At 37.2% G+C, this 27,047-nt stretch overlaps 2 protein-coding genes across 2 annotated transcripts in view; one reads left to right on the top strand and one right to left on the bottom strand.

Annotated features, from left to right (window-relative positions):
• ITPA (inosine triphosphatase) overlaps positions 1–13,124 on the bottom strand; it is a 15,063-nt gene extending 1,939 nt beyond the window's left edge. The window contains exons 1-8 of the mRNA XM_072419942.1: positions 12,988–13,124; positions 7,841–7,898; positions 7,697–7,761; positions 6,176–6,249; positions 3,624–3,655; positions 2,794–2,909; positions 2,124–2,200; positions 24–146 (exon numbers count right to left, since the gene is read on the bottom strand). Of these exons, the coding sequence (XP_072276043.1) occupies positions 41–146; positions 2,124–2,200; positions 2,794–2,909; positions 3,624–3,655; positions 6,176–6,249; positions 7,697–7,761; positions 7,841–7,898; positions 12,988–13,062 (603 nt within the window). The 5' untranslated portion in view covers positions 13,063–13,124 and the 3' untranslated portion in view covers positions 24–40. The remainder of the gene's footprint in view (positions 1–23; positions 147–2,123; positions 2,201–2,793; positions 2,910–3,623; positions 3,656–6,175; positions 6,250–7,696; positions 7,762–7,840; positions 7,899–12,987) is intronic.
• A 120-nt stretch (positions 13,125–13,244) lies between these two features.
• Positions 13,245–26,583, top strand: METTL13 (methyltransferase 13, eEF1A N-terminus and K55). Its single transcript, XM_072419941.1, has 8 exons — positions 13,245–13,739; positions 16,710–17,463; positions 17,993–18,192; positions 18,546–18,762; positions 20,260–20,424; positions 22,376–22,588; positions 22,876–23,010; positions 24,281–26,583. Exons 1-8 carry the CDS (start codon positions 13,587–13,589, stop codon positions 24,553–24,555), a joined length of 2,112 nt encoding a protein of 703 aa, XP_072276042.1. The 5' UTR covers positions 13,245–13,586; the 3' UTR covers positions 24,556–26,583.
• Positions 26,584–27,047: the final 464 nt, after the last annotated feature.

Raw genomic sequence — 27,047 nt, 5'->3', positions numbered from 1 at the left:
AAATGCATGGTAATAACACTTACTTCAGATCCTTCAAAACTCATGACTTAGGTGTAGCATTTTGGATGAAATAATCTGACATTTCTTTCAGCGCTCTGTATCGATGAGAAATGCTATTCTTCACTTCTTTTGGAAGTTCTGCATATCTGCACATTAACATAATTTTTTAAAGATTTTATAGTACTATAGTATACATATGAAGCACGGTTAATTTCTCGGGTACATAAACCCCAATAACTTCTTATATCTTCTGCATACATCTGTCCTATATCTTGTACAATTAGATTCAAACTATAGTTTGCCTGTTACTTATCTTGTTTAATCCAAAAACACACACAATGGTAATAGATTATAGTATTACTCTAAACCCCATTGGAAAGGTAACAGATCAACTTTCAGATATCAAACCACAGATTACATAGAATTGTTCTATAGATTTTAAGTTTACATACAATTTAAAACTCTCTAGTGCAGCTTCTTTCAAATTTCATAATTAAAAAAAAAAAAACATTTTATTAAGAATAATAATATTAAAGAAAATTATGGGTTTCGGAGAAGCCTTACTAAAAAAGTTCTTCAGCTTATGGTTCATTGATAGGCAGTATGTAGATATAATAATAAATGACTAAGGAATAAGGCATACGTGTCATATTTGACACCCAGAGCAACTCTTTTTCATATACTTCCTGTAACAATTATAAAATAAAACTCACACTAATGGCAAGATAAAGAACACAGAGAGTGAATATTGTATGCCCCATTACATGAAAAAATGCCCATTCTATTGGTGTCAGTGGAATGCCCTTTTACATCAGAGGTCAGTGGAAAAAACAGAGGGCTTTAGGTTAGAATTCTACCTTAAGGGACTTTTACTTTCCAAGAAGTAAAAAAAAAAAAGTGTGAAGACAGCTGAAGCAGTTGTCCACGGAGCTGTAGACTTGGTTAATGCCAGCAGACAGTTGGACCCAGGTCAAAAACTACATTTCTAAACTGACAGAATATTTAGTGGATTAACAATGCTGTGAAAGGTGACCTTCTTTATTTCAGTGTATTTAAAAAGTAATGTCACTGTCCAGACAAATGTACTTTAAGATATAGAAGTGAAGTATTAAACTCTGTAACTAATAATCATTTCCTGTTTTGCACAATGTCTATATTTTATGTTGTAGGATTATGTCTTCAGCTAGGTAGATCTGGCTATCTACAATGCACTCAGTGCCAAGTAAAGGAGCAAAGCAATAACATATATGTTGCTGCAGCTTTGTTATTGTTATTAGGCCTAAAAAATACCTGGATTTATCATTCTTATTTTTTAGTTCTGTTTTCCAGAATATTTTAAGAATGTTGTCAGGAAATTCTATACTGCAGCAATAGCAAAAAACACTTTTCTCTGGCTTTTTGCAATAAATATGATTTACCAAGAGCTTTAAAGAAAACATTATTGCACATAAAACGTTTTTTGCTGTGAAAATTCTTCTATAACATTTCCTCCTTTGAATAATTATACATGCTACTGCTGATAGTTCCCCAAGGAAAAGCCTTTTGTGCAGTTACTAGGTAAAGAGTGACACCCTGTGACCATAAAGTAGATTACAACAGATCAGGTAACATTCATGCTGGTATGCCAATAATCCTAGGTCTGCGGTGCCAACAGACAAAGCTAATAAAGGGAACTTTGATTGGGAAGTTAAGAAGCCCTGATGAAGTCTTATTGTGTGAATATGGTACCTAACTTGTCTGACCACCTTGTTATGATTGGAGAGTAAGTGCCAGTTTAGCAAAAGTTAAATATATTATTTTCTCACTGTTAGATCTAAAAATTCCACTTTTTGCTGAATACATGTCTTTTACGAAAGTGTAACTTGTCATAGTCAGAAACATGTACGCAAGGGTGCAATAAAATGCCGTTAAATAGAAGCCTGTAGTATCATGAGCACCACCAGAAGAACCCGCCTGCAACCTGCTCTTCCCTGACACACATGCTGGTAGAGCCAGTCTTATAGTTTTAAGAAACACTTGTGGTGCAGGGTAGAAATGCTGCCTGGAGAGCATGAGGATCATACTTACACCTCTAGGAAATATTATCGGCCTTAAACTTCAGCTCCTACCAAATGGTTACTTACGTCTGTTCAAAGCCATCCGGCTGAAAACATGGGTCCCATCCAAAGTCCCGTGGACCTCGTGGAGATACTATTTGCCCCTATAAGAAGAAAAAACATTCAGTTATATCCTTTGTAACATTATTTTTCCTGTTTTATGGATGAAGAACATTTACCAAAAAATTAAATTACAATAATTTATTATTACACAGGCTCCTTTGTTAAGGTGAAAAAAGAAAGATATGTGTAGATGTGTATTAGATTAGATGTGTATACTCTGTTGAGCTAGTTCATCTTTGAAGTACTAATACATTTTTTAAAATATTATACATAAATTATCATATGAATAAATTAGTATCAACAGTAAAGCCTTTCAATGTATTTTCTCAGTGACACTTGTGTGTATGACTGTGCAAGCACATGCTCACATTAACCAGTGCTGGGAGCGTCCTTTGAAAAGCATGTGGATATGTGCATAGGGGCACACAATTTCATGTACTGTACCCATTAAAGCACACAGTTTCATATTTAAGTCCTTTGGGCTTTAAATAAAGACTTAGGTAATGTGAATATATTGTATAATTTAAAATATGGTATACTGATTATTATAATATACTGTGTAGGCAAGAACTGGCTAAGAAAGCAGGATGATCTTTACAGTATAAAAATAGGCAATATTAAAAACTGTACACACCAGTGTTTTGCCTCTAAACAGAAGAACAGGGTCATCTGGATTTCCAGTGCTGTAAGCAAATGTGCACAGGGCATAGGCCGACTTGTCCTCAAATCCTGCCAACATCTGATGTAAACCTGTGAAAGCAATAAACTGAAAGTATTAAATACCAGATTGTAGACATTTTATTGATTATGATATTTCTAAATACTATACTTCAATATAAAGCCTAAATAATAAACTAGGTTTTAATATCTGTCAGAGGCACTGGTGGTAAGGTCTGTACCAGGACCCGTAGTACTACCTCCTACTGTAGCCAGTACTTGTAGCCAGTACATTTTTATTGTTGGAATATTTACTGTAATAGAAAGCAAGTGTAAAAGTTAAGAACTCAGAATTTTTACATAAAAGGGCAAACAACATCACGCATCCCGGGACGCTCTTGGCTGCTCCTGCTGCGCATGTTCGAAAATCTTGGGCATGCGCAGAAGGAGCTCTTTTATCAATAGGGTAAGTGTGATTTTATTGTTTTGGGTTTACTTGCGCTTTAAGTGAAAGTTCATGTAGTACATCCTCAATCAGAATATGGTAGGTGAACTGCACAGTAAAATTAAGGTCTTCCGAAAGATTTGGGCTCCCTGGATGGACTACTATCATCCTATAACTTTGATTATACCCTATTGAGATATAAGTGTGCCCCTCACATTTCGGGTGTTTATTTACCGCATGTGTGGCCGGCGCTTTTCAGGATGGCCCTGGTCTCCTCCCCCAGCGAGTTTTTAATGATAAACCCATTGCAATTAAAAAAACAGTAATTACCAATACAAAAGAAAGTATTTAGGGATACCTACCTTCAGGTTTTAGCTTCTCAAGAAACCATTTTCTGTAAGAAACACAAATACTTAAAATGTATGAGTGAAAACATACATTACTCTGTTCAAAGTATCTTTAATAAATATACATTTTGTTTCTTTACTTTTCAGTTTTTACCAAGAACCCAGTGATTCTGCCATTCCCTTTGTGAGCCTTTATTTAGGGATAGTAATTTAATAATGATATTATATTAACTGGTATTGCTGATTATATTTTATTAATTTAAATTCCACCTCACAATTCTTTTGTCATGTAATGGGGCATACAATATTCACTCTCTGTGTTCTTTATCTTGCCATTAGTGTGAGTTTTAGTTTATGATTGTTACAGGAAGTACCGTATATGAAAAAGAGTTGCTCTGGGTGTCAAATATGACACGTATGCCTTATTCCTTAGTCATTTATTATTCTATCTACATCCTGCCTATCAATGAACCATAACAATTCTCAATGAATTTCACAATTCTTTTCTAATGGGGTCCCATGTCTATATAGTAAAAACCTTAGTACAGCTGATACTTAGGCAAACCCCCAAGCACCTAAACACACTACATCTGGTAAATATTCACCAATCTCCTTATTGTTTTAACTGTATAATGCAGCTCAGACTTTACTCCATTATTCCATATGGATAACTCATAGTTCTTTGGATGGCTGACTATTCCATTATGAGTAAGGCTCATTGATAGGGGTGGAAGTGTGTGATGAGAAAAGTAGACAGTAGACATTTTCCTTAAAAAGGTTGAAAATTCATAATCTATTAATTTTGGGTTCATTTCACCTTAACTATAAAGTCTGTATGTATGACAGACAAAATGGCAAACATTCACAGTCAACACAAGGCATAGTGCCTTAAGGGGCAAAGCTATAAAGAATAATAGAAAGCCAATTAATTTGAATGTTTGTTTGTTTTAATTTGATCACCAATTTTATATTATCAGATTTATAAAAAATGGTGAACAAATTCTGCACAGTGGTAATCAGTGCTGTTATTGATTTACCGTAGTTACACTAAATTAGAGTGAATGTCCCATTCATGTCATTTCTGGCCTGCAAACGCCACTTTTGAAAAGTAGCAAAACACTGCAAAAGTGGTGATGAGGACATTTCAAACAAACCAGGGGATCTTTATTGTGGCCGACGGTGATCTGTAAAGTAGCGATTGTGCTATTTGTCAACTTTAAATTTAGGTGACTAGATAAGACTTCAGACACTATCTTTCTTTTTATTAGTTGGATAGATTGGGGAAGGTTTAGAACAGGGGTGTCAAACTCAAATTCACAGAGGGACAAAATTAAAAACTTAGACAAAGTTAAAATTTATTTAAAAAAATTGAGGACATTTTTCCTTCTCATTAGATATAAAACCCTTTCATAAGGAAACAAAGAGGTTTTGCTTCACATTCAATCTGGAACAAGCCTATATTAGAGAAAGAGGCATAAGAATTTTTTTTTAATTTTTTTAAGAAAAAAATCGTATGCCTCTTTCCCTATTTGTAGCCTTCTGAGTTAAAGTTCAATGGTAACCTTTTTGCACAGGCAAACAATAATACCAACAATTTCCTTTTATGAAAATCCAACCATTCAAGTCCATGCCTTGGAGTAGCAAGGAAAAGCACAGCTGAGAAATGCTGGAAATGCCAGATGTGGCCAATGTGGGGCTGGAACTCTCTCTTCATTGAAATAGCGCCACTACTAACATTCCCAGCATTACTTGCATCTATAAAACAGTCCAATGCATAGGCAGAGAGGCCGCTGGTCTATAGACGCAATTGATGCCGGGAATTGTAGTAGCAGTGCTATTTCAATGAAGCGGCAGGCCAGCTGCAGCTCATATTTAGGATTCTTTGGGGGCCGTTTCGGGCCTCTGGGGCCAGAGTTTGACACCCCTGATTTAGAAGGTTTGTGTCACCAAGCAACTTCCTCTTTATAATATTCACAGTATAATAGTATTCATATAATATAATAGTATTCACAATATAATAGTCACCAGAACACAACGTGAAGGGAAATCCATATTTTACAGTTATCACTGAAACAGAGCATCAAATGTGACCACTGTTTTGGTGTTAATGAGAGACTTCCCCACACATTGTCACTTCTGTTGTATATCTAGGACAGGAAGTGAGGGAACATGTTCTCCAGAAGGAAATAGGTAAGGCTACAAAAACCTGACAAGCTAATCCCTAATCTTCAATTCAAACTAAAGAAATAAATACATTTGGCTGAGAAACCTAAATATAACAGAGACTGACTATTTTAATATCCTTCTCCTGAAAATACCAGCTGTCTGGCTGCAACTCTGACCTAAACCTTTAAAGGCACATCAAAAGATTAACAGAGCTGGCTTCACTCCCATGTTTACGTATGTTTGTTCCAGGTCTTTGAAACAAAGTTCTGAAGCTACAGAAGGCACGAAAACTAACATTTAAAGGAACTTTTTTTTATTTTTACTTGTGGTTAAAGCTACATAAAAATGTGGGGAAAAATACATATACACATGAAACAAAACTGTTAGATTAGGCTACTTACATATAAGGACCAGGAAGACCTCCTAGAGCATTCAAACACAAACAGGTGTCTTCAACTATAACTGGACCCTGAATCTGAAAACAAAGAATAAAAATAAACATGTGGAATTATATTATATTAGAATTAAAAGCAATGGACCAAACTCATCTAATGATCTTTCATTTCTGATAATGTGGGAATTGGTCTTTTATTAGAATCACTGACTAATGAGAAGGTGCTCTCTTTACTCCCAATGGTCACTGATGCAATGGTGCTTCCCACTCCTATTGATCACCGATGTACTGAAATTTTTATTCCCACTGGCCTTCACTGGTTCTCTTTTTTTTTAAACTATTACTGACCAAAGCCCAACCAAAACAGTTGAAAAAAAAACTACAGATGGAGATTTTACTCCCAATGATTACAGACACAGGGGTACTTTTTATTCTCACCGACTACTGACCATTTTTTTTTTTTTTTCTCACTGGCATAAGGGAATGGTTTTTACTTCTCCTGACCACTATATCAGAGGCATTTGTTACTCTTATTGACTATTGATGTAGAGATTTTTTTTTTCTGCTCCCTGACGATGCTTTGAAATTTGTTCTACTGACCACAGCCTGGCATTGAAAGAAAAAAAATCCCTTTCCTTATAAATGACATAAGTTGCAAAGATTTTATATTTTTAATGTCACATTGGCTTTGTTCAACCACCAGTCAACTGAATGTTGTCTGTTGTGTCTTAGGACTGCCAAGGCCAATGTGCATATTAGTAAGGTCTCCTGAGGTCGGACATTTGCCGTCCTTTTGTTTCATTGAATCTCTGCGAGTTGGCAGGTCTTTATTGCAGAACGGGACCGGCAATGTTCACATTCCTTTGAAAAAAGACTTTGCTACACATGGTTACAGTGCCAGGGAGGTGCCAGGTATTCCTCCATCCCCTGGGGCTTCTAGGACTGAATTAACTCCTGTGTGAGTTACATCATCCTGGCCTGGCCAGTCAAGACATCCGGAGTACATATATAAAATGATGATTAGGCGGGTAATTTTATTGCAGATATGACATTGCCTGTCCCTTCTACAATAAAGGGCCTACCTAATTGCAATTTTTAGTTTTTAGATACAGTTCTCCATTAAATTGTAAAGCAGTTTTGAGCTAGTTTTTCTTCAGTTTAGCTGTCTAGAAGGTCCTATTTCCTTTCTCTTTCATGTCTGGAGACACAAAAGGAATTAAAAATCTATACAAAACTAGGGGACTCTTTTAGGACAGTTGTTACTGGAACAGGTGTCTGCACTGGAAGATTGCCCCCAACCTCCCTTTCTACTTCTAGTAACAACACTATAACTTTGGGTCAATCACTTCAACAAACAGAAAAGACATAGTAAATATGTTCAAGAGGGACACAGACAAAATCTAACCCTTCCACATATAACAAAAATGTTTTGGATTTAGGTAGATTTTCCACTTCAGACCTAACATGAGGAACCTTTTCTTCACTTTATTTCTTTATACATAGAATAAACCAACTGTCTGGTACTTACCTCTTTTGATGCTTCTTTGCACTTCTGAATCGAGATCTCATCTGGTTCTCCTTGGTATTCAGGTACTGGACAGAAAACAATAAAAATGCTCAATACAACATCCCGACATCCCACCATTATTGTACATACCACAAAGATACTTACAATCAATCTTTCTTGCCACCAATTTACTAGGGAACTTGTCTCCTAGGATCTGGATAACCTGTGTATAATACAAATAAAAATAGGAAGAATGTAACTAATATGTTTTTGTTGAGAGTACATAAGTCATTTGGAAAAACCACACATAACATATTCCTAAATGCATGGACACAAACCATGGAAATTTAGAGAATATCAGACTGGGTCAGGTGTTAATAGCACATTTAGCATAGCCCACAGACAAATTGAAACAAATTTCATTTAGGTAACTTTAAAGGTTTTCTTTTTACCTCCCAATGAATAATGTGCAAATTGGGGGTGTAAAAATCTATAAAATATTCAGGAAATGGGGAAACGTTTTTGTAAATTAAAGACTATTTTGTAGCTGTTGCATTGCTGTTTTACCTTTTGAAACACTTTTTAAACATTTTTAAACAAGGTTTCAATGTATTTAAACATTACAAAAGCATTCTGTAGAAACCAACATTGTAATACAACAAAGTATCCTTAACCAGAAAAACTGGAATGAGATATGTTTAGAAAAGGTTAAATGGTGAGCCAACTGTAACAAGTAGAGATGACAAGGCTATCTTCTCTTATTTAACCATATGTGCAAAATCCCAGCTATTAAAGCAACCGTGGACTGACATGGCACTGACTGGGGCAACAAAATGATTCTGACAATTTCATTCCAGTGTCAGAAATTTTATAGGGAACCTGTGAGAATATAATATTTATAGTTATATGTCATTGATGTCTTGTTTTTTTTTTTCAAGGGATTCAGACTAAGCCCCTTACTCCTCATATCACTTGGTAGGGCTTTATAATCCATTGAGCGAGATATAAAGCCACAGACCTTACGTTTTCATTTGGTCCATGCTTGTTCTATTACTTGACTGATTTTTGTAGCGAAATAAAATGCAAATTTCAGTTAAAATGTTTTATCGGCTCAGTTTCAAATAAGTGTTATTTGCATACGGAAGTGGAAGTTTTGAATTTTATTGACCATCTCTGTCAGTATTTACCAGGAAGTAATGCATAGATTAGAATGACAACACTTGTGCTAAGTCATCAATGGAAGCCCTTGCAAACCTTTTTGGCGAGTCACCAGACGCTTTAAAGGTGCTGGGGACAAGACTTCTAAAAGCAAGACAAAAGGATTAAAATTTAGATGGCAACTTTTTTATTTTCCATTTGTCACCAAGTTCCCCCAGTTTACTAAACTGGAGCTGCAGCAAAAGGGACATTCATACACCTGTCTATTAGGGATTGTCCTAACTTTTACCTTCTGAAAAACCTCACATCTAAAGGGACGATGCCATACACATACTGTAATAGGATTTTACTATAAGCTAATAAAAATAATTGTTAAATTTATTTATTCTTTTGAACAAAATTTAAGCCCCAAAGCAATTTATTTTTTATTGCAATAATACATAATTACCTCTTCAAACTTTAACAGTTTTATGGGACATTGTGGTCTGAAAAAAAAAAAAAAAAAAAAAAACTAACTACATTACTTTTTACCCTCTGCTTGGGGCTCAGAGAGGTTTTATGTGCTCCATGTTATGTGCTTTTAGCCATTGTGATTTCTGAATCCTGATCATAAAGTCCAGGTTAATTACGGCAGATATTACAGTACAATGCAAGGCCATATAATGTCTGTGTAAAATCTCCCAGCATTTAGGATGACTTTAAAAGTCTAAAGCTACGTACACACTTCCAATTATTATCGTTGGAAAACGAACGACGAACGATCCTGCACGATATATACGAACGATCGTATAGCACCGATCCTGCACATAGAGATAACGACACGATCGTTCGTAGATATTGTACACACAATAGATACGATCGTTTGAGCGATAGAGAAACTATGTGCACGACAGGAAAGTGAACGAACGTTCGTTCATTACGCATGCTCAGACCATGGACGATCAACGAACGACCGTACACACGAACGATGTTCAACGATCGTCGTCCAATCCGATCCGCCGGTCCGGTCGTTCGTTTCCAGAGACTTTCCTCGTTCGTCGGCGTCGTTGGTTACTTTTTTACGAACGATTTTTTGCCCAATGGTCGATCGTTCGTCGTTCGTTTTGAACGATAAAAATCGGAAGTGTGTACGCACCTTAAGACAAGAGCTAGGAGGGCAATTTAAACCCCCAATCCATATAACAGGAAGATTTGTAAGTTCAAACTCGCGGCGAATCCGGCCTTTCTCACTTACCAAACATTTAAGTGAGAACAACCTTGTAATTCCCCATGAGGTCGTGTTCTCGCCGAACAAATGAGGGAAAATGCAGGGGGCGCGAATGGCGCAGCTGGGAGCAAATCATTTGCTCCCAGGATGCACAGCAAGGCCCAGCAGCCCAATCAAGTGAGATCTGAGCACAGGCATATATACAGGGAGGGAGGGAGGGGTTAGTCACTCCATCTTGTGTTCTGTGTGAGGGAAAGAAGCAGGGAAAGAAGTGCATTGTGACAGCGACAGGTTAGGAGCCTTCTGTATATCTTGAAATATACAGATTTTGCAGTTTTTGATGCTACCTCGTGCTATCTTGCAAGAAACATTTCTTTCCTACTCCCCAAAAAAATACAGATATTTCATTCTGATCCCACTTGCTATCTATCAAAAAAGCCAGAAAAATTTCTGTATTCCTCTAAAAAAAATACAAATATTTCATTCTGATCCCACTTGCTATATCAAAAAAGCCAGAAAACTGACCGTATTCCTAAGACCGTTTGCTCTCAAAGAAATACAGATAATATATTCTGATCCCGCTTGCTATCTATCAAAAATGCCAGAAAAATTTCTGTGTTTCTCTCAAAAAAATACAGATATTTCATTCTGATCCCAGTTGCTATCTACCAAAAAAGCCAGAAAACTGACCTGTACTAAACTGTCCTAAGACCGTTTAGTACAGGTGCATTTTTGCCCAAATAAGTAAAAGATGAGTGGTAGACGCAAGGGAAGGCGTGGTGTTGGGCGACCTAAAGCATCTGGCAGGGGGCATACTCCCCGGGAGTCTGCCACTGTAGGACAGCAGCAAACTGTTGGAGGCAGCAGCACAACAGACCCGAGATGTGTGCAGAGCACCAGTACGCTGGTATTTTTATTGGGAGGGTGTACTACAATCATACAGCCACGTCATGGGGAGAGTATTGTGGACTGGGTCTCAGGGGCCTCAAGTGTAGCAGGCTCTTCTTCTGCAGCAGCAGCAACCAGCAGAGCCGTGACAAGAGCAAAGACAGGAGTTATCGTAGGTAATGTGCCAGTGGCTGCATTTGCAAAGGTTGGCTTAGATGAAAATGATGATGACCGTGATGTCACCTGGGAACCACCGGTGCGTGTAAGGGCTAGCAGCAGTTCCGTGTGTGGGGTCAGACACATTATTCCAATACAATTAACCCAGGATAGGGCGTCTGCACTCCCCTGCATTTTCTCGCTCTATACTTTCTGTAGGCTGCCATTGAAGACCTAACTGTATTTCTTTTTCTAAGCCAACAAACAAACACAAAACAATTTCTTTTTTTAGAGACCCGGTGCTCTGGAACAAGTTGTCTCTGGTACCTTTACTACTTGGTTGAACCTTCTTGCTTGGACCAGTTTCTGCTTTCGTCCGGGTTTCAAGTTTTGCATTTTAGCCTTGAAGAGTTTTCTCTAGCTGTACAATCTCTTCTCCCCTCCTATGATGTTCTTGCTCTAGTTCCATGATAAGTTTCACCGCGGCCGCCTCCTGTTGTTGTAATTTATCAAGATCATCTAGTGTTCCCTCCAGCTCCTCTTCCAACAGGCACCTCTCTTTCATCATTTCTTCTTGTATATTCTGCAATTCCTGACGCAGGGAACGGGAAGTCGAGCTCTGCTTATTTATCTGAGATGCTTCAATTCCTAGCTTTATGTCATATTCTTGTTTTTTGCTGGTTAGTTCAAGTCTGAGGTCCTGTATTTGCTCTTGGGAATTTGATAGATAATTCTCCAGGTTTTTATTTTCTCCTCATGTAGTTGATTTCCTCAACTACAACTGGGGTTTGGTTTAATTCCTCTGTCAAACTTTCATTTTGAGTGGCCACCTCTTTATGATTTTCCTCGAAAAGAGAGTTCTTTTCTTTAAGGGATTTAAAAGCTGCTTTTGATGTAGCTAAACTTTTCTGCGGTCTTTCAATTTGTTCTTGCCTAACATTTTCTGGAAAGCCACAAGGTATTTTGTATTTTTTCCTTGTTGCCACTGTTCTTCCACACATATCTAGCAAATTTGGTGGTTCTAACATGTATAGGGGCTTTGCTATTAATGTTTAAAGTTGGCCCATTGACAATTTTGCAAACCCACTGGAAGTTCGAGCAAATTTTTGACTGTCAGAGGCCTTCTCGCTCATCCCTATTGGTGACACATCTTATTCAGTAAAATTAAGCTGCAGAATGACTTACTTCTTGTGGCATCCCCTCTTTTTCAAAAGTTTCTATTATTTTGGCCAAACACTTACAATCTATTTTATGTGTCACTGAATTCAGCATTTACAGATCATTGGATAATATCAAGATAGCATAACCAACAGGAAGGTAAAATGAAAAAAAATCTGAAATGCCCCAAATAATTACAATCTCCTACAAGAGCTCTATTATTGCTTTAATAAATATTTAAACCCAGTTGGAACAAATGAGGTAATTTGCAGTGAAAGTATTAACACATAAACTTAGTGACAGGGCCAGCATAGGTGATCTATATATAGCCTTGTTTTATATCAATGTCACAGAAGTAGTGAAGCCATGGGATCAGTATGACAGCCAGACTAGTTGTAGTGGAGTGAGATGCAGCTTGGGCAGCAGTTAGCACTCAGAGGTTAGTATTCAGCCCTTTGCAGCGCTCCGTCCCAAGTTCAAATCTCAGGCAGGTCACTATCTGCATCGAGTTTGCAGGTTCTCCCCGTGTTTGTTTTGGTTTCCTCCCACATTCCAAAGACATTCAGTTAGGTTAATTGGCTTCCCCCAAAAAATGACCTTAGACTGTATTAAAGACATATGCCTGAGGTAGGGGTGTAATAATAATAATATATCCCCTGATGTACGGTTATTTATTTTTTAGGGGTAGAAGTAATACCACCAATGAACACCAACGTGGTACCCTTCTACAGGTCATGTGATGTACCTCTTCCAGCTTCTTGGCATTCCCGGTCACAAACACTATGCTTCTAGCAGCCATGTCACGTGTATGTCTGATCATAGAATATGACTGCTACCACCGGCAACAGCCAGCTCCAGCTACTCCCCCACCTCCTGCCAAGGGACACGCCTCCCAGTCCATCCAGCCAATCACAGCCCTGGAGTAGGACACTGTGACCCGGAAGTACTTGCATCCTCTGTACACGCTTTCCGCACACCAGAGCATCCTATGACTGCTCTCCAGTGCTAACGTGGTCATTGTTACTGTTCTGTCCGTACACTACAATGCAGGTGGATTGGAAACGTGATAATTACAAGCCACCATTAGATGGTGCTGTAGCCTAGCAGTACGTCCACAATGACACACAGCACTCAGCTATACATAGTCTTTTAATATCTATTAGCCTGGAACAAACGTCTAGCATGGACCAATGGTTAGCGCACTCACATTCATGCTCCGTCTCTCAGCCAATGAAAACTTTTTTTCTGATAAATATTTGGCCAATCAGAGTGTGGAAGCTTGTGATCCGGAAGCGTTAACTGTGTGCGCTCCATGTGACAGCTGCATGGGTTGATGGTGGAAGAATGAATCTGTTACCAAAGAGCAGTAAGGAGTTCTCCTCCAGCGAATACTGGGAGCATTTCTTCAGGCGAAGGGGGGAGCGGGCCTTTGAGTGGTATGGAGGGTACTTGGAGCTGTGTGGAGTGCTGCATAAATACATTAAACCCAAAGACAAGGTGGGTACCATGAGCTATTATGGGGGTTAAACTGTGGCCAAACCAAGCAATGCATCTCTAAAAGGGTCAGCTAGTTCTGGACCAGAACAGGTCACCAATGTGACATAAACAAACCTAGGGTCATTGGTGGGCTGTGCATTATGTAGCTATGGCTGTTCCTTGTAAATACAGGTAGTCCCCGGGTTACATACGAGATAGGGACAGTAGGTTTGTTCTCAAGTTGAATTTGTATGTAAGTCGGAACAGGTACATTATTTTAATAAATGCAATTAGGACAGATGTTTGTCTCAACATATTATTAGGCAGCGTGGTGTCAGTTACTGTATAAAATCCTCACTTTTGAGTTAATCACAAACAAACCAAAAAAAATAAAAAATGTTTATGAAGCCTAGACATTCATTAACTTCTGGAGCAAGCTGTGCTTTGATCTGCAAAAACTGCAGAATTTTTTCTTGGTCATTAAAAAGTTACAAGAGGTTGCAGAAGAGCTCACGCCCCTATATTCACCCACCACCACAGCTGTGTTTAGCAAAAGATTTCTTCTGCTAGTAATGGGAACTGGCTGCCTCCATTCTGCACACAAGTGAGCAAGTCCTTAACTTAAGGACTACCTGACTTTTTAAGGAGGAAGTAAACTGAAAAATGCCCAAAACAAAAATTCACCTACCTTTAATCCCACACTGCTGTTGATTGGTTCAGAGGTGTCTTCCATACCGCGTCGTCCCTGTATCCGTCTCAAAAATGGCACGCTAGGCACCACCATTTTCGCCTCTTCCTCCAGGTTCTTCTTCCTACGTCATCCGACCCAGGCGTGAGATGGGGTGACATAGGTTGGGGAAAAAAAACGTGCCGATCTTGCTGCACATGTGGGAGATCGGTAATTTTTTTCCCTTTTAACGAAAAGGCTTCTTTTGCGCATGCCCGAGATGCTCTTGCATGTGCAAAAGGAGCACTCAAGAGCCTCCCGGGATGTGTGACGTAGGTATCCCGGAAGGCTTTGCGCTCCTATTAGGGGGCGGTGCTGCACCTTTTTTTTTTTTTTTTTTTTTTTTTTTTATAATACAAACAAACAGCATTTTTACTTTACATCAAAGGGTTGTCTATCCTTTTATGTAAAGTGCAATTTCTGAGTTTAGGTACGCGTCTATAAGTCCAATGTATTGAAGACTACGGTACTCCCACAAATGCTGAGAACCTAGACAACTGAAAAGAGAGGACCTATCACACGATTTGATTGCACATTTAGGAAGGCATTGCTGTCCTGACATGGCATGCTGTTTTTTGGCTTTGTCTCATTCAGTGCACATCACCAGAGTGCTAATAAACTCCTTTAAAAAAAATTGAAACATTCATAATACCCATCAGTGCTACCATGAAGAATCTTGGTATATGGTGACAATTGCCCGCCCTGCTTTGCTTTTTTTTTTTTAATTGTCACGTTATATTATTTCCATCCCCTCTGGATTATAAGCCAACACGCACTGTGCAGGAAGACACTCCAGAGAAATGATGTGCAGCCAATGCTGATATGACTGCATGCAGATAGGAATAAATGGGCTGAAAGAGGCTTGGAGAGGTCAGCTGCACTTATAAGGTATAAACAAAAAGATGAAAAATAAGTCACAAACATATCTAACAACATATAATGGGGGAGAAAAAAACATGCTAATGGTTTAGGATACACAGTGCTATAACAAATGCCATGCCATCTAATTATTTCATTATTTTTTATTTTTATTTTTTTTTTTTAGGTTTATTAGGTTAGTACAACACATGAAATAAACAGGACATATCAAAATACAGCAAATAAACATATCTAACACACAATCCATAGTGATTACAAAATCATTTAATTTTTACAGATCTGCAGGCCATTTCTGCATGTTTGTCCTAGGTCAGTGATTGACCTAAAAGGCTGAGCTTCACAGCTATGTAATTAGTATTTTCAGAGAACTTTCTTAAAAACTACCCTGTCAGTCACCAAAAACAATATAATCTAAATGTCCCTTCTACTTTTACATTGTTTAATCACTTAAGTTTCCTTTGGACTTTTCAGCAGTCAATACCGCACTAAGACTCCTAACCCTCTGCTGACATTGCTGAGTCCTGTATTGACATAATATCTTGTGGATGTAACCCAAAGTACATTACAAGTGATACTGATGTCCGCCATCTCCAGAAGGATGATTATTAGTACAGAATTAAAACCTGTTCATCTGCCAGAAATCCATTGTACTATTTGAGTTGACAACATTGCATTTTTAGTGCTGCACTGGTATAAGCTCAAATGGCACGATTAATTTGCTGTGTTACAGGACAGCCCCTTAATCACTTACATAACGTAAGGAAGATGTGCTCTGTAGTCCTCAGAAAGAAAAAAGCAAGGCAGATACCACTACTTAGGATTTTATTGCAGTTGGAATGTGCTGTCAAGGATTCTTATAAAATTTAACCAGATTTCAGATAACTTTATAGGTGCCTATATGGATGCAATTTTTGCCAACAAATTCATTTTTTTTTTTTTTTTTACATCTTTGGGATTCTCGTTTATTTAAAGAACATTATTGAATCTTCCATTTCTTGTCTCTTGGAAACCTACAATTCTTTGGCCGGCTTATTTCAGGTCTGTAAATCAAAAATATAAAAAAAAAAAAAACACTGTCACCTAAGCGTTGGAATTTCCTATTTCTATACTTTTTTCATGTGAGTGACTCAAACACTGTAAATGCCAAGACATTGGCATGACAGCTGTGAGCATTTCTAGAAGATGCATTGTTTGAATTAGGTAGGTCTTTTAGAGGTAAGATTGGGAACATTAAAAGACTTGTGTGTAAAGAGTTTATTGTGGAAGAAGTAGGGATTCTTTCACTACCCAGTGTACTCTGCATTGATTCGGTGAAAGAAGACAGTAACAGGTCATGGCCTACCTTAGGGTTTACTTAACTGATGTGTACATCACTTTTCTTGCAGGTGTTAGTTGTGGGCTGTGGCAACTCAGAGTTAAGTGAGAGACTCTATGATGCTGGATGCCAAAATCTGACTAACATTGACGTGAGTGAGGTGGTCATTCGTCAGATGAATGAGCGCAATGCCGAACAACGCCCACTGATGACGTACGAATTAATGGATGCCACACAAACTACATTTCCTGATTCTCACTTTCAGGCTGTGTTGGATAAGGGGACATTGGATGCCCTACTCCCTGATACGGAAGAAAAAACTCTGGAAACAGTCACAAAGATGCTTGATGAAATCGGTCGTGTCTTACAATATAGTGGAAGATATTTGTGCGTATCTCTGGCTCAAGGCCATGTTTTGGACAAACTTGTAAATCATTTCTCTCAAGGTGGATGGATGGTTCGAGTTCATCAAGTATTGGATGGCAATAATGAAGAGTCTGGCAGCAAGTTTTTGTTACCAGCGTTTGTATTTGTGATGACTAAAGTACGACCTATGCCAGACTTTCCACCGGTTTTAGAAATGATGGCTGATAAAGAAGGTGCTAAACCTCTACGTTGTTCAAGCCCTGATGAACTAATGAAAGCCGTAAAAGAACGGCAGCATTATTCACTAATCCGTAACCGCCTGAACCAAAATCAGAGTTCTCAGGAAGTGACAGTGAGCTTATGTGATGGAAATTCTGGAAAAACTCGTTATACCTTTCATATATTAGATAGTCCTACAATACGGCTAACTCAACGAAATCACTTTGCCATATTTATAAGTAAGTTTTCTTTTTTTTGTGTCCTACTATTTGATGCATTTTTAAGGTATGGTTTCCCTAGTTTATTTTCAGTTTGCTGTGTGTAAAATAAAGAAAACAAGGTCAAGACACCACTCTCATTTTCACGTTTATAACATTAATAAAATCTTATAATGCTAAATTGGATTGATATATAATCTTCCCTCTTTACACCTCCTCCCCCACTGTGAATTCCTTACCAAACTCAAATCCTGATGGCAATGGCATCTATGTAATGCATACAGGTGAAAAGGAAATACTTGTTCTTTCTTGTCTTTAAATGATCCTGTGGTTTACTTATGCAGGAAAAAGTAACAGGTTCAGTTAACTGCCCTCGTCAACTATCAGGTATATTAGGGCAAGCAAAGCTACACATCCACCCCAATATTTGATATTCATGCAACAATGAAGGAAAACATTTACACTGTAAAGTTAGGCACCTTTTTTTTTTTTTTTTTTTTTTTTTTTAATTTCATGTTACTGTAGTTTTTGTTGGGTCTCTGTTTTCCAGCTCCTCAGGGAAGAGAAACAGAGTGGCTGTTTGGTTGTGAACCTGGACGAAGACAGTTGGCTAGCAGTGCTGGGTTCCGCCGTCTCATAGTGACGGCCTTGCACAGGGATCAGCACTATGAAAGCATGGAGGCTATTCAGTCTGAACTGAATGCTAAAGTTCTAGAATTAGCTCCACCAGGAATGGCAAATAACTATCAGGTAAAATTGTGTGCTGCCACAATTATATATAACTCGTTGAACTTAATACTTTAGGTATTTTAAGTATTTTACATCAGGAAGATAATTGAGTTTTAATGTTTAAATATATAATGTTCACTGTATTGGCTATGCTTCTCGCGGTCTGTAAATGGCTTCCTATATACGAAGATCATAGATTACTATGTAATGCTCAGCCTGCTGCCCCAATGCAACATCAATGAGTGCAGTTATGTGCTAAGCCTTTTAATCAACTCTATATGTTTTACATTTGTTACTTTTTCCTATTCCTGGTTTACTACTTATTCCCCATTTACCTTCTTTGGAACATTGTTAAAGCTGTACATTCTACACAGGTCCCATTTCTATCAGTTGGCGGAGACATAGGAAACCGAACAGTGCAGTATCGTGGACGAAGTGAACTGAGTGGGGAATATGTTGTTGAGGATGCACGAGGTGAAGGAACTGGTTACTTCAGGCGTCTTATATTTATCAGTAATAAAAATGTGGTCCAGTCTGAGGCTAGACTGATTTCGTCTGAGGCTAGCCTGATGCTAAGTGACTACCAGAGAGGTAAATGATCACATTTGATTAAAAATTTTGTTCCTCTTTGACATTTTTTGAATGATTTTTCTAGCTGGTGTTTCCTGCAATTACTTTTTAGCTTATTGTTATTTTTGTACCCCAGTTGGTACTCTTGGAGTTTCAAACAATAAAAATAGAGAGGTGTTTTTTTTTTTTTTTTTTTGGCAAACATGTATTTAGTGGAAATGTTTAAATACAAATCAAACCATAATAAAACATCATGTAACAACCCTTCTAATTCAATTTGACAGTTCATAGTGCCATATAGGACTGATAATATTATTGGACGTTGTGAGAAAATTAGTTTTTTTCCAGATGCGTCTTGCCTACTTGGGCTTCTTCAGGGGAGTGTCAGATAACTAAATATAGGTAAAGGGTAAACCTTTTAGAACACATAAAGAAACAAACGATGTCCTAATAGACATGTACCATCTTTACAAAACATCATAGAACAGTAGATACATTTTAAGTGTGTCATAGTACAACTTAAGAAAGGATAATGAATGATGTGAAAGTACTGGTATTGTAAAGGCAGTAATAAAATATTATATATTTTTTTTTCAGTAGCATCAAAAGACCTAAATAAATGGGTGTATGTAAGTACCTAGATAACAGTATAGGATGTATGGAATGTTTAAGTAATAAAGTAATAGTAATGTAGAAAAATCATAGCTGTTATGTTGAGGTATGTTTAAATCTAGTGTATTGATATCCCAAAGAATAATACTAAAGATATTAAAAATCATTAAAAGGCTTGGGGTGGGTACACACGTCAGATGATTCTTGTCCGATAATAGCCTCGGGGCTGGTAACGCATGAGAATCTGGCATGTGTACAGCACTCGACGGGTGTTCTGGCGGATCGATGGATGAGGAACGATTGTAATGAAAGTGAAGGGGAGAAAGCGCAGCAGGGTGCCGGTCCGACATTCTTCCCCCTCCACTCTCCCTAGAGTAGAAAGGTGCTGTTTGTACAAACATCGTGCAGTCATTTGATCATGAAAGATCCTTTTTAATGACCATTATTGTATGTGTGTACATAGCCTTACTTTTCTTTTGGAAACATCCTTGATTGGAAGGTATTTTTAAAGAGCAAAGGAAAGTATATTGTGCTATGCCTAATATGGTTGAAAAAGGGTAGGTAATGTAAATTAATCATAGTATATTAAAATTCTCTCCTTAAAAAATAACTCTTGGAGGAGAACTTCGTATTCATTTTTTTTTTTTAATTTTTATATTCTTGTCACATTTAAATTCTACAACAGAGACTGAGGAAGCTAACTAATCTTTGCAAGTCTTAAGCCTTGATATCTGAACACAGGTTCTCGATTAAAGCCAATCATGTATAAATAGCTTGCAGATATAGGATTGTAGAACATATATTATATTTCATTTATTTCAAATTTCATTATTGCGCCCACAGTGTATGGTGTGTTTCTTTTGTTGAACATTTGTGCATGTGTTGGTAAAATTTCCTTTCTGCTAGGTCAGAAAAAAAAGAAAAAAGACAAGAAGAAACCACAGCAGCAGTCAGAAGACAAAGAGGAGTCTCAGCCATCAATTGTTGTTGATAAAAGCTACTTGTGCTGTGAACATCATAAAGTAATGATCTCAGGACTGGCACTTCTTCGTGATCCAGGAGTACTTCCAGGTATTGCTTCACATTACATGTGAACAACACACGGAATCCTCTTGAGAACTATGAGTTTCTTTTTCAGCTTGTACTTGTAGTTGGACTAATGCAGACTTTAGGAGTTCAACAAATACAAAGTATATGGAAGATGCAAAAGTAAAGGCCATTTAGCAAGCAACAAGTCCTTTTGTTTACAGTCTATTGAATATCAATTTTTCATATCAAAGCAATCTAGGAATGAGGTATTTTAGATCATAAAAGGCCCCTAATTATGGCCAGACTTATTTCAATAAAACAATAAAATCTGCCCCCCAGACAATCCTTTTCTAATAATGCCACTGTTGGAACTGGATACCTTTATTCACTGCAGGCAAGCAGCAAGGGGAAATAATAAACTGACTACCTCCCAACTGTAGCAAGTGTATTGGGCATTGATAAAAACTGTGAGATCTGGATTACATTTCCCTGACACCTCTGCTAATTAGGATACTGCATATGTGAACATGTGCTACTGGCTTGGTCTCATTAACACTGGGGGGAAGGTAGACTTTTGTCGCCATTTACAAAGATCCCGTAAAATCAAAGCCTTAGTTGGTCTATTTTGTATACAATTTAAACTTGATTACTCTGGCAGCATTGTAAAATATTTTATTTTTATATTATTTATATAGACATTGTGTTTTTAAGAGTTTAAAGAGCTGTGATACAAAAGCCACTATGTAAAGTTTACATCAACATATTTCTTTGTAGTAGTGCTAGAGTGCTGCACAATATTGATTTCATATGTCATGCATTTAAATGCAGTACTTCTGTGTTGGTATATGTTGTTTCTCTCTACTGTAAACTAAGATTTAAATATATGTTCCTTTTAAACAATGGTAGGTAGTTATTACCAAACATTTTAGATTGATAGCTATGGGAGAATATCTTGAATCCCACCACATCCTTCTCATAAAACATTAAATCCAGATTTTTAAAGTGTAATAAGGATTTTTCGGTGCTTCATAATAAAAATCAATTAAAATATTAGAATTTTACAATGTACTGTGTAGTACTTTTAAAAACATCACAAAAATTACTTGCACATAAATAATGACAAATAAACAATTCAAGTATTGTATTAGTGTCAATCAATTTGCTTTTTACGGTTCTTGACGTGGTTTACCCGTAGGCTTCATCAGAATGACACAACGTTTTTAACACTTCATATGTATATCTGTGTTTTGAAGCGAAAAGAATATAATGAATGAATAGAACAAAGTGTGTATAACTTCTTTTACAATGGTCAAAAATTAGACCCCAGAGATAAAGATTGTACCTACTTGTTCAGATGTTTCAATTTACCAATCAAGCTTGTCCTATATCAATTATCTAATTAGAAGAATGGTTATATATATATATATATATATATATATATATATAGCAAGCGACCTACAAAAAAGGCTTTTTGAAGTGGTTGAAAGTATTGTGACCTTTTTCTGTCATGTAGCAACCCCTTAATTTTTACCACGGTTTACACAATAACAAAATAAGGTATGACCTTGAACTGTTTGTCTTCTGGATAGGACACAATAGGTCACCTATCAAAGGGATTGATTGTTTTATTATTACCTCATTCAAATACATAGTATCAAAATAACTATTTGCACTATTTTATGTACCCCAAATCACCTATACTATACTTTTTTACCACCTATAATATATATATTCTTTTTTGTCATTCTATTTATTCAATATATTCTTTTTGCTTCAAAACACAGATATACATATGAAGTGTTAAAAACGCTGTGTCCTTCTGATAAAGCCTATGGGTGAAACGTGTCAAGGACTCTAAAAAGAAAATTTATTGACATTAATACAATATTTGAATTGTTTGTCGTTCTGTATGTGCAAGTAGTTATTACCAAGCACAATGACCTAAAAATGTTTTTTTTCTATGTACATTTAAATGTTACTTTTCTTTTTATAGAACGCCACATATCGGTATTAGTGGTGGGACTCGGAGGAGGCAGCTTATCCCTTTTTATTCATGACTATTTCTTGGGTTCAAGGGTTGAAGTCATTGAAATTGACCCTTCTGTACTGGATGTGGCTACCAGTTGGTTTGGCTTCAGCCAGGATGAGCGTATGAAGGTTCATTTAGCTGATGGATTGGTTCATATCAATGGCCTGGCTAACACAGGTAAGTTGATATTCTTCCTGAGTTCGATTAGGTTTATGTGTATTTGGAAGACCACAGCTGCATTTGTTTAGTGTCTTTGTGGGTAGAACTTCTGCTTTTCTTTCATGGTATTTTATGTATGATTTATGATGAATTAAATGTATGATTTATAAAAACTTAAATATATGCACTAGTGTCCTGCTAAAAAGATATAGGGCTCCAATCACGAATCAGTGAATATACCATTCACTGAAACAATTATTTATGGTCACTCACAGCAACTCCATTATATATACTTTTCTCCACAGAAAATGCTGCTGCTTATGATGTGATAATGTTTGATGTAGACAGTAAGGACACCAGTCTTGGTATGAGCTGTCCACCACCTGCTTTTGTGGAGAAAAACTTTCTACAAAACGTTCACAAAATCCTAAAGAATGACGGTAAGGGAACAATGTGTTGTCTGTGTTTATAATCTTTGAAATCAGTTATCAGGTTAGAAGGGGATTTTGCACTGGGATACATTGAACGTCTTTGGCAAATCTATAGTTGGGAAGTTTAAATAGTTACCCTTTTGCATACTTGTTCATGTAAACTGCAAAGACATTTTTAAACTTTCATTTAAAATAAATTGGGGGGTATAGCCTTCCTGTTAAATAGCTCTCAGTTATCTTCAAAAGGCTCTTTTAAATTCCTGGGTCCCTTCTCATCCTCTGAATGATATTGAATGTGAGTTTGCAGCCCTGTGTGTTGAACTTATTCAAACACCCACCTTCCTATAAATCCACCACATTGTACTTGCATACATTGTATTGTGCCATGACCATAAGAAGCCATCCCATCACAGTGACCAATCAGATTGATCTGGCTGAAAAAGGCACAAACATTAGTATAGGTTAAATTACTGAATTTTCTGTTCCAGGTTAAAAAAAAAAAAAAATTTTAGGGTCATTTCCAATGTTAGGGGACATATTACACTCATTGTGTCACCCACAGGGGGCACAAAACTGGGGCACTATTCCTGTGCATCAATTAAACTGCAAATCTTCTGCTGCTAACGTACGAGAGAGTCAAAATTATTCTAGAGAAGTAAGATAAAGCACTTTTGGTCAGGCACAGGATGAATGCAATAACCTTCTGTTAAAAACTGGTAATTAGAACCACTTTGTAAAGCTTGCTGTGGGACTTGGCTTTAGTGCAAAGAAATGAATATCAGAATGTGGTGTAGATACTGCAGACCAAAGTCTGCAGTCTCTTACACACAGTTTACAAGAGTAAAAGCAACTAGCCAACTGTGAAACCAGTTTGTAGCTGCTGGTAGATTGGCACATCTACGCGTTCAAGCCAAAGCACACTAGGCTTACCATTGTTCTTAACCTAAACTAATCCACTCATAAAGCATATGAAAATCTTGGGATTAAGTGAATGTCGCAAGATGACAGCACAACATTTTGCACATCTTTGCCTCGGGCATCTTTTTGCACGTCTTTGCCTCGGGCATCCAACATATTGTGCTGTTATCCTGTGGTACAAACAGAAAATGGGGTGATCTCAAAAGATATCCTGTCAAAGCTAAAAAGTTTTTCTGAGTAGTATTTCACTGTTGGCTTGTAGATTAAACACGCTTTTGTTTTCTGTAAAATTTGTGTTTGCAAAGGGTTTTTCTTGCTTTACCTGATATAAAGTTTTTTTTTTTTTTTTTTTTTCTTGTAGGACTCTTTATTTTAAATTTGGTGTGCCGTGACATTGTTTTGAGAAGAAAGGTGCTGAGTGTTATTCACGAGGTTTTCCCTCTAATCTATGCTCAAAAGATCAAGGATGAAGTGAATGAAATCCTGTTTTGTCGTCTCAATCCAGAACTGAACATTAACCAGACAAATCTATTGAAGTCTGCTAAAAACTTAGAAAGGCAGTTAAAGAGGTCTCGAATTCTCTGGGATGAGACCTATGACCTCGCTGACATGGTCAAGTGTCTACAAATTATTTGAATTATCAGCAGCCTTTTTAGCTCATGGAAAACACTGAACGGGTTTAATGAATAGTCCATGTAACAGATCTGCAAAAGAGTTGAAAAGAAACTTAGTAGTTTGTTTTATATGTGTATAAAGTATAGTTTCTGCACAATGTTTTAATAATGTGGTGTTGAAATGGGAATTAATTCTGGAGCTGTACTTTAAAAAGCAGACAGAGGGTTAGTCTCGAGTATTGTCTGTGGTCTTCTGCAGCTAACCCAACTCACCATTACTGGCTTAACCATGCCTCATTCTGAACTGTGGGGATGGTCAACATGATGGATGCAGCACGGTACTTCTCCTTGTCAAAGGTGACTGGTGGAAAATATTCAGGAAACAGGAGAGGGTCACCAAGCAGAATTCTAATAAATAGTTACAAATGGGGTGATGGATGCAGTGCAGATTCATTTCCAGTAAGCAGCACTGGAATTATATCACCAATTATCTCTGCTGGTTTCCTGTGACTAACATTTACAAGCAGCAGTGTCTTGATGATATCATACTCCATATGCAGCTATTACCTAGCGTATCATTTTTTTTTTCTTTGAGTTCAAATGCACTTTAAAACAAATTTACCTTTAGAGTTATTTGGTCTACGTTGTCTCTTGAAGTCTACAACACTCAATCAAGGAGCAAAAAAGGTATTTCAGCATATACCTATATTTCCCCAAAAATATATTACTTCAAATATCTTATAGAGCAAGAATATTTTTGGTATATTGATCAAACATTTTTTCAGGTGCAATAAATGCAATGATGTGTTAAAATGTACCAATACAGGCACACTGTCAGCATAATAAAGTCAGTTAGTAAAAATAAAACCTACATCCACTGTAAAAACATATGTCACAGGTTCAAGTTACAAGTTTAAGTGACACAGGCCCATGTTTATCCTATCCATTTTCAAGGAAGCAGTGTATATAGAAATTCTGTTCTCTAGTTCAGGGACTGCTGCAGGGTGCTCTTTTTACCACAGTTATACAGTAAATATGTTACAGCCTCCCTTTATGACATGCTACATTGCCTCAATAATTTTTTATATCTTTTGCTACCTCTGTGCTGATTCATACAGGATCTTCCTGCAGGGTCTTCCTTTAAAGTGCACATTCTATGAATAACATGTTGGATGAACACCAGTCTAGTGTGATACTGTGTTTAATGTTTAAAAATAGATTATTAATATTTTTTGTGGATTCTTTTTTATATGAAAAATTTGTGATTGAAATAATAAAATATGCCTGTTCTTCCTAAGGTCATTGGAGACAGAGTAGTCACATATTCCACAATCCAGAACTTTAACCAGTGTGCTCTCATTTGGAAGGGAGACAAAGGGATGAAGGTTCTTTTTCAGCACAGAGTGATATCTTTTTAGGTATATTGGCCATTGTGATGTGGCTTGACAATGCTAAATTGCAGCCAGAATAGTATGAATGGCAGGGCCCATGGTCTAGAACTTAAGTTTAAATTTCTTAAGTACTGCATTGACAGCCTTTAGAACACATGCCCCTGTGGAAATCCCTGCAGTTCTTCTTGCCAACTTCTGTCACCTGGCTAAATGATCATTAACCTGTCTATTTACACACAGGAAAAAGAAACATGTTTACTTTAATCTTCCCTCCAAAGTAGCATATAGGTACCTTTCTCTTGCTACCCAACCGCTCCACAAGTTTGACCATTTTTTGTAAGCTCCAAATAAGTCCCATGTTCAACGACTGGCCTGGTGTTGTCCCATGGAAAAAGTCAAATGGAAGTACTAGTTAAAGTGATTAATAATCCTCTGAATCTTCTGCTTTTTATTGCTCCTTTCGTTGCTGCTGGAGAAGTGAGAATATAATATGTGAAGGCCAAGCACATCTTTCACTAAATACAGACATAAACCGTCAGATAAATCTCCCGCCAGTATTCACTTATAACCTAAAACTAATTACTGAAGAATAAACTGTTATTTTTGAAACCAAACCCTAAATCACTAAAAAAATTATAAATAAAAACATATTTTCCTAATTTGTGACTTTACAGTGTTTTCTTAAAATATGCTGATTTATTACACCTTAGTTTAGACCCTGTTAGATCATCGCTGTGTCTTTGTGCTTCTCTATACTGTTCAGCCAGGTCGCAGTTACCCAGTGGGAGGTACCAGCGGAGTGTTGTACAAAACGTTCTAGAAACATCACAGCACCCTGTCTTTCAAAACCTATCCATTCTGATGGATAGAGTTGGTTCTTGGTGGGAAATATCAAAATACCTTGATGGATAGGATGTCAGTCTGGGGGAGGTAGGGATTCATAGGCAGGCTGCATTTGCATTTACATGGCTCTAGGTTACAACGAAATGTAATTTTGAACCCCTATAATCTAAAGAACTGAAATTCAATAATGGATAGATGGAAGACAGGAAGGTTGGTGCTACCCTGTTTCCCCGATGATAAGACACTGTCTTATTTTTTTTTGAAGGCCAAAATATGCTCT

This window comes from Pyxicephalus adspersus, chromosome 8 (assembly GCF_032062135.1).
Source record: "Pyxicephalus adspersus chromosome 8, UCB_Pads_2.0, whole genome shotgun sequence".
In the NCBI taxonomy this organism is placed as follows: Eukaryota; Metazoa; Chordata; class Amphibia; order Anura; family Pyxicephalidae; genus Pyxicephalus; species Pyxicephalus adspersus.
The sequence above is the reverse complement of the archived record's forward strand: the minus strand, read 5'-3'. Positions and strand labels throughout refer to the sequence as shown.